General features: G+C 44.8%; 3 protein-coding genes and 1 long non-coding RNA gene across 6 annotated transcripts in view; 2 read left to right on the top strand and 2 right to left on the bottom strand.

The window, feature by feature from the left end:
* Positions 1 to 10,349, bottom strand: part of LOC139634518 (glutamate receptor ionotropic, kainate 5-like) — a 446,396-nt gene that overhangs the window by 245,488 nt on the left and 190,559 nt on the right. The window lies entirely within an intron of this gene.
* On the top strand, positions 1,032 to 3,283 carry LOC139633577 (zinc finger protein 135-like). The gene is made up of 2 exons (XM_071499324.1): positions 1,032 to 1,421; positions 2,234 to 3,283. Exons 1-2 carry the CDS (start codon positions 1,262 to 1,264, stop codon positions 3,085 to 3,087), a joined length of 1,014 nt encoding a protein of 337 aa, XP_071355425.1. The 5' UTR covers positions 1,032 to 1,261; the 3' UTR covers positions 3,088 to 3,283.
* Positions 4,642 to 5,823, bottom strand: LOC139633576 (uncharacterized). Its single transcript, XR_011693784.1, has 3 exons — positions 5,471 to 5,823; positions 5,040 to 5,247; positions 4,642 to 4,785 (listed from the first exon to the last, which is right to left on the bottom strand). It is a non-coding gene; the product is annotated as an uncharacterized lncRNA (long non-coding RNA).
* Positions 4,711 to 10,349, top strand: part of LOC139633574 (cell adhesion molecule CEACAM2-like) — a 6,685-nt gene continuing 1,046 nt past the window's right edge. The window contains exons 1-5 of one of the 3 annotated variants that reach the window (XM_071499323.1): positions 4,711 to 4,825; positions 4,963 to 5,191; positions 6,586 to 6,864; positions 7,670 to 7,901; positions 10,260 to 10,349. The exon at positions 10,260 to 10,349 is cut by the window's right edge and continues 49 nt beyond it. In XM_071499323.1, coding sequence (XP_071355424.1) covers positions 5,098 to 5,191; positions 6,586 to 6,864; positions 7,670 to 7,901; positions 10,260 to 10,349 — 695 coding nt within the window. In that variant the 5' untranslated portion in view covers positions 4,711 to 4,825; positions 4,963 to 5,097. Of the gene's footprint in view, positions 5,192 to 6,585; positions 6,865 to 7,669; positions 7,902 to 10,259 lie in introns of all 3 variants that reach the window. The other 2 variants (XM_071499322.1, XM_071499321.1) reach the window with 2 other exon arrangements.

Genomic DNA, 10,349 nt, shown 5'->3' with positions numbered 1-10,349 from the left:
TGCACACTGTGTGTGCAGAGCTGCTGGTGATTCTTCCAGAAGTTTCTTCATGATCCTCAGACAGAGAGAAAGGAGCCAGAGAAGATCTGAGACTTCCTGCTTCACTTCACCTGGAGAATCAGGATCTCTGCAGGTTTTCCCTCCGAAACACAGGACACACAAAGAAGAAACGAGCTGCTGAGATTTAGATCAGACAATCACACAGAGGCTTTCAACAAAACAGCCCAATGCTTCCATGGAGTCTGTGAGTGCGTTATTATATTTATTTGCTTTATATTTCTTAATGGTGAGATATTATTTGTGCAGTGTTACTGCTGATGGAACAATAAACCTGAGGTCTGTACTGTGGATCTGAGGTTATCGAGGTAACTTCAGGTTTAAGTCTGAGTTTTCAGGCCTGGTTCACTTGTTAACGGGGTAAATCACCATGGTAACTGATCCTGACCTACTCCAGAGCAGGTTCCCTTCAGAGGAACAGATCAAAACCTGTCGACAGCGAAGCTACTGACCAGTCAGATCACAGGAAAAACTGAATCATCATTCCTACAGGATCCTGACAGGGACATAAAGTGATAAGTAGTAAAGAGCAGTAGATATTTTATAGATCAGTCGTTTTGCTGTTTCAGTCTGTGTCCAGTCTGGTTTTAAAACAGAGCTTACCCTATAATCTACAGGACGTGAAGTAAAATCAGGATAATGACAAGTTTAGCAGCATAATTACTGGTCGTTACTGTAAAATGTTCAGTAATTACAGAGTAAAACTGAAGCAGAATAAAGAGGGTTGGAATGAATTGTTGTAGCGATCAGTACAGCCCACACACAGGTTAAGACAGAACACTGGGGAACATTGTTGTTCCCCAAAATAAAGGCAGCAGACAATTTCCTCTGATGTATGTGTAATTATCACTGTCTGACCTATTATATCATGTTATTATTACAAAGATATTATTATTATTATCATTATTATCATCATCATTATTATTATTATTATTATTATTATACATATGGTGTATGTTAATTATTGCACATGGTGAGCTCTCAGGTCTGAGTGCAGTTTCTTATGATAATTAATAATACACACATAAATAATAGTAAAATGTTTCTTCATATGAGAATCTTGATAATTTATTTTGTTTACAAATGATAAATAAATGAGTTAAAGCGGTGTCAGAACAACGGAAGGAGCATTGATGAGTTTTATTTTGTAAACTTTCCCCGGAAGTGACTGCTCAGATGACGCTGCACGCAGACCCTGCGGACCATGTCCAGACTCCGGGCTCTGAAGGTCTCCATCCACCAGCGGCTGGCCGCGGCTCTGGACGAGATCTTCGGACTTTTACACGAAACAATAACCGAGTATGAGGAGGACATGACCCGCCAGCAGAGGCTGCTGGACGCGGCTCTCACACCGCGGAGAACAGGTGCGTTCCGGCCGGAAACGTGTTTGTTGAAGGAGAACCTGGCGCGTTTTCTGCTGTAGCTTTGTGTCGTTTTCACTTTGCTGTCGCCACTTCCGGTGCTGAAATTCAGTTTGACCTCCTGCCTCTGGCTCTGACCGGAGGCAAACACGCCACAGCCGCCTCCGGCAGCTCCCGGTGCGGGGTCCCGGTGCGGGGTCCCGGTGCTGTACATCCGGGGCGGGTCTGCAGCCTGCATGGGAAACACACCAACACACCGTGTGGTAGCATGTTAGCATGTTAGCATGTGTGTGATGTTGCAGCTGGCCCGACACTAAAACTGCTGCACCCAGGTGTAAATCGCCACACTGGCGTTTTACACCTGGGTGTTTTAAGCTCTGCGCTGTAAACTGGGAGAAGTTGTGGCAGGAAGCCTCTGACCAGTCATGTGACAAGTTTTATTTATTTAGCCCTGAATCATAACAGAGTTTATCTGAGGGCACTTTTCATCAGAGCAGGTCTAGACTGAGCTCACTATAATGTATATCCTGTATGTATATATAAAAATAACTAAAGTTAACAAGTCAAAGTCTAAAAATAAGTAAAAGAAAATGCGAGAGAGGCCGACCTCCTGTTCTGTGATCAATAAAGGGTCAGGATTGGTGGGCAGCCTGACCAAGAGCTCGGCCCATAATGGCAAATATTAAGAGATGTGTAGGTGTCAGATTATTTCCTTCAAGGAATAAACGTCTTTGTGTTCATCACTGTTCTCAATTATAAAATGTAATGTTGGGCCAACATATGTTTTCCATCATCTCTGCGTTTGTCTTCTTCAGGATTTCATGCGGAGGTCCAGCAGCTGTCGGTGAATCATGAAGAGGTTTCCTCCGAGCAGCAGCTGCAGCAGTGGAGCCCCGGTCAGGATCAGGAGGACCCCCCCCACATTAAAGAGGAACAGGAAGGAGTCTGGACCAGTCAGGAGGGAGAGCAGCTTCAAGGGCCAGAGGAGGCTGATGATACCAAGTTCACATTCACTCCTGACCCTGTGAAGAGAGAAGATGATGATGAACAGGAAGCTCAGTCCTCGCAGCTTCATCAAAGCCAAAGTGAGCAGGACAGAGAGAGGGAGCAGAAACCAGGAACTCAAGGAGAGGACTGTAAGGGATCAGAAGCAGCCAGAAATTCAGATCCAGATAATTATGTCAAGACCTCTGAAGAGACAGAAGACAAGAATTATTATTGGATGGAGACCAGAGACCCTGAGCCGGATCTAAATCCTCTACACAGCGATGTGGTCCCTTCAGATGACAGGGAGTCTAACACTGGAGTAAAACCATACCGCTGCTCAGAGTGTGGTAAAAGATTTGGCCACAAGGGGACTCTGCAGAGACACGTCCGGTGTCACACAGGAGAGAAACCCTTTGGTTGCACAATTTGTGGTAAAAGATTCACACAGAGCGGACCTTTGGTGCACCACTTCCGGCTTCACACGGGAGAGAAGCCGTTCACCTGCTCGGTCTGTGGCAAAAGGTTCACGCAGAAGGGGAACCTGACGTGCCACATGACGGTGCACACAGGGGAGAAGCCTTACAGCTGCAGCGTTTGTGAGAAGCGGTTCACCAGACAGTCACGTGTCAAAAAGCACAAGTGTGTCGCTGAGAGCAGCAGCAGTCTGCAGCAAACGTTCTGAACTGAAGACTGATTTAAATACACACCTGAGAGGCCGCACCTGGGAGAAACCTGAGGGTGGGATGTTGATGGGGAAAGGATTTAATGCTGGTCATGATCATTCAAATTTTTTTATATGTATTTCCCACAGCAACAGCCGACCCCATAACAATACTGGTATAATCATTTGTATGTTCATATAAAATTGATTGATTGAGTGCTCGGTCATTTGTGTCCTATTATTAGTGAATTTGTGAACACAAACTGCTTCATGGATGTGTCAGGTGGTCTGTATTCAGCAAACCCAAGTGCAGCCCAAACCAACACTTGGTTAGTCTGTGTCAAAATCTTTCATTGGTTCAGACTGAAGAGGTGTGTGTGTTCAGATTGTGTTGGTTGAGCTGTGTGGTCACTGTGGAGGATGTGATTGTGCTGCGAGAGATCTCAGACAGGACGTCCCTCTGACAGCAGGACGTTTCCACTCCGTCTCTGCTGCAAAGACTCGATGGATCCGTTCACCTTTGAGTCGTCGCTTCTGTTTTTGCAGAGGGTAACCCAGGGTTAGAATCAGGGGTGGGGCTACGGGATTCAGGTCACTGATTTGTAGACATACCATCAACCTGGATATCAGCGACCATGCAGTCTACAAATGTAGTGCATCATTTCAAATTAAATATATTTAACATATGGTATTTAGCAGGCGTCAAGGTGTCTAATGTGTTTTTGTTTTTTTGCTTTAATCCCTCTCTAGAAAAATTAAGGCAGTAAACAGACTGAAGAATTGGCAAAGATAAATCAAGGGGTAAAGAGAAGGAAGTTAAGTTTTAAACTGTTAAGAGCCAGTGACCCATCAATTGGCTTCCACTGTAGTTTATTACAGTACAGCAGTTACCGTGGTGTTGCCTTCGTTAGGCTCTCAACCATAGTTGGGAGCGTGCTGGTTGTTTATCCTGACTCTGGTAACCAGCTTTCAGTTCAGACCCCAGACTGTCTATAAACCTGGACGTAGACTCTGGGTCTGAACAGTGAGGCCAGTGCTGAAGAGCCTTAAACCTCCATCTCTCCACCGACCATCAGGGGGCGACTCCACTGGCTGTAAACAGAGTCTGATTGTACTGAAGTCTGTGTGAAAATGTCTCCACTTCTCTCTGATTTATCACCTCAGGAAACGTTTTCCTGATGAGTTTATGTCTCAGTCTCTAGTTTCAACTCTTCTTCAACACAACATGATCATTTTTTAAATTATGCTCCATTTACAGGAAAATAGGCCATAAAGCAGGGGATGGATTAGGGCGGGGCTACCGTGTGATTGACAGGATAGAGGACAGAGCAGGTCAGCTCCACCCCTCACTCCTCAGCTCCACCTTCTCCTCCAAATATGGTTTCTTCTGGTTTCAAAAAACCAAGATGGTGACGGACAGATTACAAACTGGAGGCTGGTCCTGAGTCTGTTGAAGACCGATGAGATTGTTGCTGACCACCTGTAGCATGTAGTGTATGTGTCCCGCTCACACAAACACATCTAACACTTCAGTAACACAGGTCATCCACAGGTCATCCACGGGTCATCCACAGGTCATCCACGGGTCATCCACGGGTCATCCACAGGTCATCCACGGGTCATCCACGGGTCATCCACGGGTCATCCACGGGTCATCCACAGGTCATCCACGGGTCATCCACAGGTCATCCACGGGTCATCCACGGGTCATCCACGGGGCTCCAGGGAAAGGCAAGGGTCAGAAGACATCAAACCGGAAGTGTTTACCTTTTTTCTTCATAGATGAAAACAGTGGATATTTTAATGTTATATGTCAGTAATCTGGTGACCTGTAGTCTACACCACAGATACCACAGGTTAAACCTCAGGCCGGTCTCTGCTCTCTCCTCCCCGCAGGACGCTGCGCAGGCCGGGTGCTCTCCGGGGGGTCCGGTGTACGCACCTGTCGATAAAGCGGCTGGTGGCGGCCTTACCTCCTGGGACTTCTCTGATGGGAAGAGAAGGACTCCTGTTGCCGCCCTTTCTTCAATCATGTCCGTCGTCGGCACACCTTACCGGGAAAGAGCGTCGGTGAAGGAGTCGGGCGGCAGCCTGACCCCGAGCTCCCTGCTGTCACATATGGCGGGTCGGTCCTCAGCCAGAGACAACTGGCCCCGTCTTCACTGAACGGAGCTCCGGGTGCTGGGGGAGTCAGTGAGATCACATGTGGGCTGAGTTTCACGGCTGCTCTAACAATGTGGAAAAATCTTTAGTGAGCAAAGCACATTTACATTTAACTCAAAGCATCTGGAAATAAAACTGCAGTGAAGGACAAGAACAATACTTTATACCAAAAAGAGACGTTATAGCTCATCTATTTTTAAACGGTTTCAAAAATGTAATGATAAAGCTTATCTATAGTTACGTTTTGTTGTCAGGCGACATCTAGTGGCAGAAGCAATTATGACAGGAGCAGAGGAAGAGGTCAGGTGACAGCGTGAAGACGGGAGAAGTCCACCTTAAGTTAGATGAATAGATAACATACTTCATCGAGTCCTTGGGGAAACTGAAATAGGGATGAAGTGGATGGATGTTTCTACTAAGCACAGGAATCTCACACAGAGGCCGGTGTTTGGTTCCTCTGTGAAACCTGTGCTGCTCCTGTCACCATCACTACGACCACTAGACGTCGCCTAGCAACAGAACCTGACTCTGGGTCATAGTGACCTGCTGACAGACGACCTGGGGGCTGTTGTTACAGGACACTCTCCTTAAGGAAGTAATTATTTTAACCCAAATCAAAATCTTTTCCTAAACCTAACCAAGTATTTTTGTGCTTAAACCAAATGAAGCCATGACCGTTCCATAAACAAAGCTGCATGTTTATTATTGTACCCATGACAACCAAGGTCTGATACATCTGCCATGATTGGGGTGTTATTTCTTAGGAGACACTATAGGTCGTATCAGAGGGTTGGTAACAAACAGGTCGGAGGACTGGTTGACCGTCAGGCCACAGGCAAACAATCTGGGTACTTAATAAAAAGTTATACTGTAGGTATTTAACTGATCAGTAATGGAGTACAGAGTACAGTCTGACCCACCCAGCATGTATAAAGATTATAAAGTGCTCATCAGTGGTCCTCAGCTTTGTAGCTCCTGTTGCAGTCATTACAATAAGCATGTGTTTTTTATCATTTTTGAACACTGGAGGGCATGATGGGAGGGTAGATAGGTGAGCTCACCTGGACAGGTGGCAGTGATTGGGGCTGGGGTGAGCGCACAGTTTTGGCCGTGCAGCTGTGTTGTTTTGTTAATAACTAGTATTGCAACCGAAGAACGTCGTTGTTGTTGAGCGCTCGCGTCCAGACGAGTTTTTACCCAGTGGAGCAGTCCCTCCGTGTAGTCACCACAGCTCCTAAGCCTACACTTTGGGAGTGACATCACTTTGTCATAAACACAGTTCTGATGATGGTAGAAAGTCCAGTCAAATCAAAAGGAAGAAAAATGAGACATTAACCATCTCTTCCATGTTAACAGAGATCATCCCCTGCACTAAAATCACTGGTCCGACCTCAACCCTCATCGCCGGCAACAGCACGGCCAACCTCAGCTGTCAGGCAAAGACCGGCTCCATGATGACCAGGACCTGGCTGAAAGATGGCAAACCTCTGGCTGCCAGCTCCCGCCTGGTGTTCTCTGCCGACAGGAGCTCCATGATGATCAGCCCCCTGCAGAAAGAGGACAACGGAGACTACACCTGTCAGCTGACCAACCCCGTCAGCAGTGACGCAGCCTCCTACAAGATGGTGGTCAACTGTGAGTGTTGGTGTGAACGTGTGATCGTCAGGGTTTGTGGTTTTGCTTTATGAGGCTTTGTTTGTCCTGGCAGTGATTTGATATTAATACAGTTTGTCTTGGATCTGCTGCTGTGTGTACAAAACTTCCTGCCCTTCCATCGAGTAGATGCTGAAATGTTTCACCAAATAAAGGTGCGTAGAGAAGAGATGCAGGAATGAATTTAAAAAAAAAAAAACTGAATATATTTTTAAAAATAAATAAATGTCATCAAATGTCATGTCTGTATTCCTCTAATTCCACTATCACCATCTGACTGACCCCAGAGGTCGTCCATGCAGCAGCTTATTACAACCCAAACTTACTTTTTAAGTCATTCTGACGGGAGCACAGGAGGAGGTCAGGTGACATAGTATAAATCCACCTTAAGGGGAGGTTGATGTGGATGGATGGGTCATGGTTCGATTCCTGTGTCAGGAGTTTATGTTGTTTCTTTTATCCATAATGATGATGATGATGATGATGATGATGAGCTTTATTGTCACTGTAACAGTACAAGTACAATTACAGCCCACAGCCTTAACCACGTTGTTATTGTAATCATGACAACAGAGGTCAAACTAACTCCACAAGCTTAGCTGCTGTTTGTTACACTCTGCATGTTTATTATTGCAACCATGACAACCAAGCGCAGGTACGCCTGCTGCTGGAGGGCTCGTACCAGGGGGTTGGTTTCCATCATCTGCTAGAAACTAATGAATGTTATGATTTATTCCTTAACGTGTTCAGAAAACCCGACCCTCTTCTCTTCCTGTTATGTCTCCAGTTGGTCCTGAACCAGTGATGGTAACAGGTCAGGACGCCGTGGAGGTGAATGACCACCTGACGCTCACCTGCTCCGCTGCCTCCACCCCCCCTGCCAACTTCATCTGGAAGTTTAACGGCATGATGACCGACATGAAGACGGCGCAGTACACCATCGAGAAGGCCTCTGTGGGGGACGCCGGGACATACACATGTGTACACCGCGGTGTACAAGCACACTCTGTCTGTCACAGGTCAGATCCACGTCTAAGTTTGACATTTAAGGTTTAATTTCTCCTTAACTGGAGTGTTGCACACAATCTCTTAAAAGCTTCCCTTAGTTAAGGAACAATGTTAAGTCATTTACAGCAGTGAAAGAGATTTTATAGCAGTAAAATTCTACATGTTTCCATGGCGACCGTTGATTTGCTGCTGTTAGCGCTTTGGGAAGCTGCTGCAGAGCCTCCTGACCTGGTTCTGACAGGAGCTTCACCTCAGTGTTCAGCAGAGGGTCAGAGCATTTAAACTCTGTGAGTGAACCAAACACCTCGACAACACCTGCCCAGAAAGATCATGTGACTTCAAACTGTAGAGCAATTATTAATAACGAAGGAGCTGGAAGAGCACAGGTGTGGAAAGTAGAAGGATCTAAGTCCAGACGGTCGGACAAATGATAAACTGACTGCAGGTCAGATCTGTGATGTAGAACCAGTTCCTTATTGTTACAGGTCCACTGGGTTCTCCCACTCCTCCTGGTATGTGGTTCTTTTCTCCATTTATCATCAGGAACTCAACATGCTGGGTTAAGATAGAGTCAGAGGTACCTTTAGTTTTTTTTCCTTAATTTGGTCTCTAAGGTCTTTTGTGCAACAGTCTAACTGACTTTAAGTGATTCCTTCAGTGTGCGACTAAGATGAGGAGAAAGGGCTGACTTCTCATTCAGGAAATATCTTGTGTTTTTATTTTAGTTTTATAAGACAAGCAGCAGACAAGAAAAGACGCTGCCTGGCTGCAGCGAGTCGTGACCTTGATGATGATTATTCAAGGTCGTCTCTCAGTATCAGTCATTTCTCAAGTTGGAATCAGTTGTTTGTTGCTCAAGTGTTAAATTTTCCACTAATTAACAAGTAAACAAATTAGAAAATAAAAGTCTAAAAAAATGAGAATCTTCATCAGATTTCTGTTGCGTTAGATCTTTGAAGCGATGCTGCCGGCCTGTCTGTGGTCGGATCAGTGTCACTGCTCACTTCACAGAGCACGAGACAGTCACGACACGACATTATCTGATCGTAGGTGGTGATTTCAGTCGTCAGTTTCATGTTCATTTTTCTCTCTGCTCACAAACTGAGTGGCTCTTTAACAGGATCTTCATCTTGATTCGATTCAGAATCAATTCTCAATCTGAGAAACAGAAAAGAGAAAAGACTGTTCAGAATATTATGTTTGTATGATTATGAAATTTGATCCTGATGAGAACTAAGTCTTCAGTCAGAATAATCTCCTCTCTAACCTCTTCTCTGGAAAACTTCATCAGGTCAAGGGAAGAGATCAAGGAGAGTTCATAGGAAACGACAAGAAAGAATCCGACAGCACTTAGATTCAGCTTTTTTAAACCAACTTTATTTATAACGCGTGGACAATATATTTTTCTTTTCTAACCACAAACACAAAAGAAGCAGGGCTGAAATGTTGAAACATGAAATTCAATTCAATTCAATTTTATTTGTATCGCGCCAAATCATAATCTACATTATCTCAAGGCTCTTTACAGGGTCAGGTCGAGACCTTACTTTGTTACAGAGAAAAACCCAAGAGTTCCCACAAAGAGCAAGGGCTTGGTGACAGGAGGGAGGAAAAACTCCCTTTTAACAGGAAGAAACCTCCAACAGAACCGGGCTCAGGGTGGGCGGGTCTGCCTCGACCGGTTGGGTTTAGGAGGAGAAAGAAGTTGAGCCATTGAAATAATGATTCAGTAAAATTAAGGATAAATATGGAGGGTTTCTGGTCAGTGTTGGATTGTGCCACAATAAAACAGGTGCTCTGTTGTTTCTGTATTTATGAGGGTGAAACTAAAATGGTGTGTCACTTTAAAAGCTGTCGGACATCATTTCCTCCTTTCTTTTTGTAAAGGAAGCTGCAGTGTTTCTTATGTTAAAGAAGATAAGATAGAAACCATTAAAGCTCCTTATCAGACTGCTGCTGAGACACTTCAGGTCATTTCTCAGTGAGGAACCTTCCTAAGAAAAAAAGACTTTTTGAATAAATAAGGTATACATTTATATCAATAATATTTATCAATACATCAATACATATCAAATAATTAAGATGTATTTAGTAGCAGCTGTTAAAATGCAGCCTGCTGCTGTAAATAAAACTTTACTCTTGTCTCCCCCTGCTGCCCTCTACAGGAACAACACCCTCTTCTTCTGTCACTGGTTTCTAAATATGAACAAATTAGACAGTTCAAAGTTTTCTCTAAGGTCTTTCTCACTAAGATATTTATAAAATGATGTAGCAATAATATATTATTGTTCATTTTTGTATGTATGTAAATTGTTCACAAGCTCTCTCTCCACCCCCCTCCGCACTCTGCCTGTGTGTCTCTCGCCCAGTTTACTTCCCGTCTCTGGTTGCGTGTGCGGTTGTGATCGTTCTGCTGTCGGCTGGTTTTCTGCTGCTCCTCTTCACAGGGATGAAGAACA

This window comes from Trachinotus anak, unplaced genomic scaffold (genome assembly GCF_046630095.1).
Source record: "Trachinotus anak isolate AG129_WGS33_773 ecotype Australia unplaced genomic scaffold, CSIRO_AGI_Tana_v1 ptg000016l, whole genome shotgun sequence".
In the NCBI taxonomy this organism is placed as follows: domain Eukaryota; kingdom Metazoa; phylum Chordata; class Actinopteri; order Carangiformes; family Carangidae; genus Trachinotus; species Trachinotus anak.
Note: the sequence above shows the minus strand (reverse complement) of the source record. Positions and strands in the feature narration are given on the sequence as shown.

Bases quoted from the DNA above. Each gene is read 5' to 3' on its own strand.
- LOC139633577 (XM_071499324.1), top strand. From the start codon at position 1,262: ATGTCCAGACTCCGGGCTCTGAAGGTCTCCATCCACCAGCGGCTGGCC. The intron at 1,422-2,233 runs GTGCGTTCCGGC...TGTCTTCTTCAG, and splicing joins TCTCACACCGCGGAGAACAG to GATTTCATGCGGAGGTCCAG.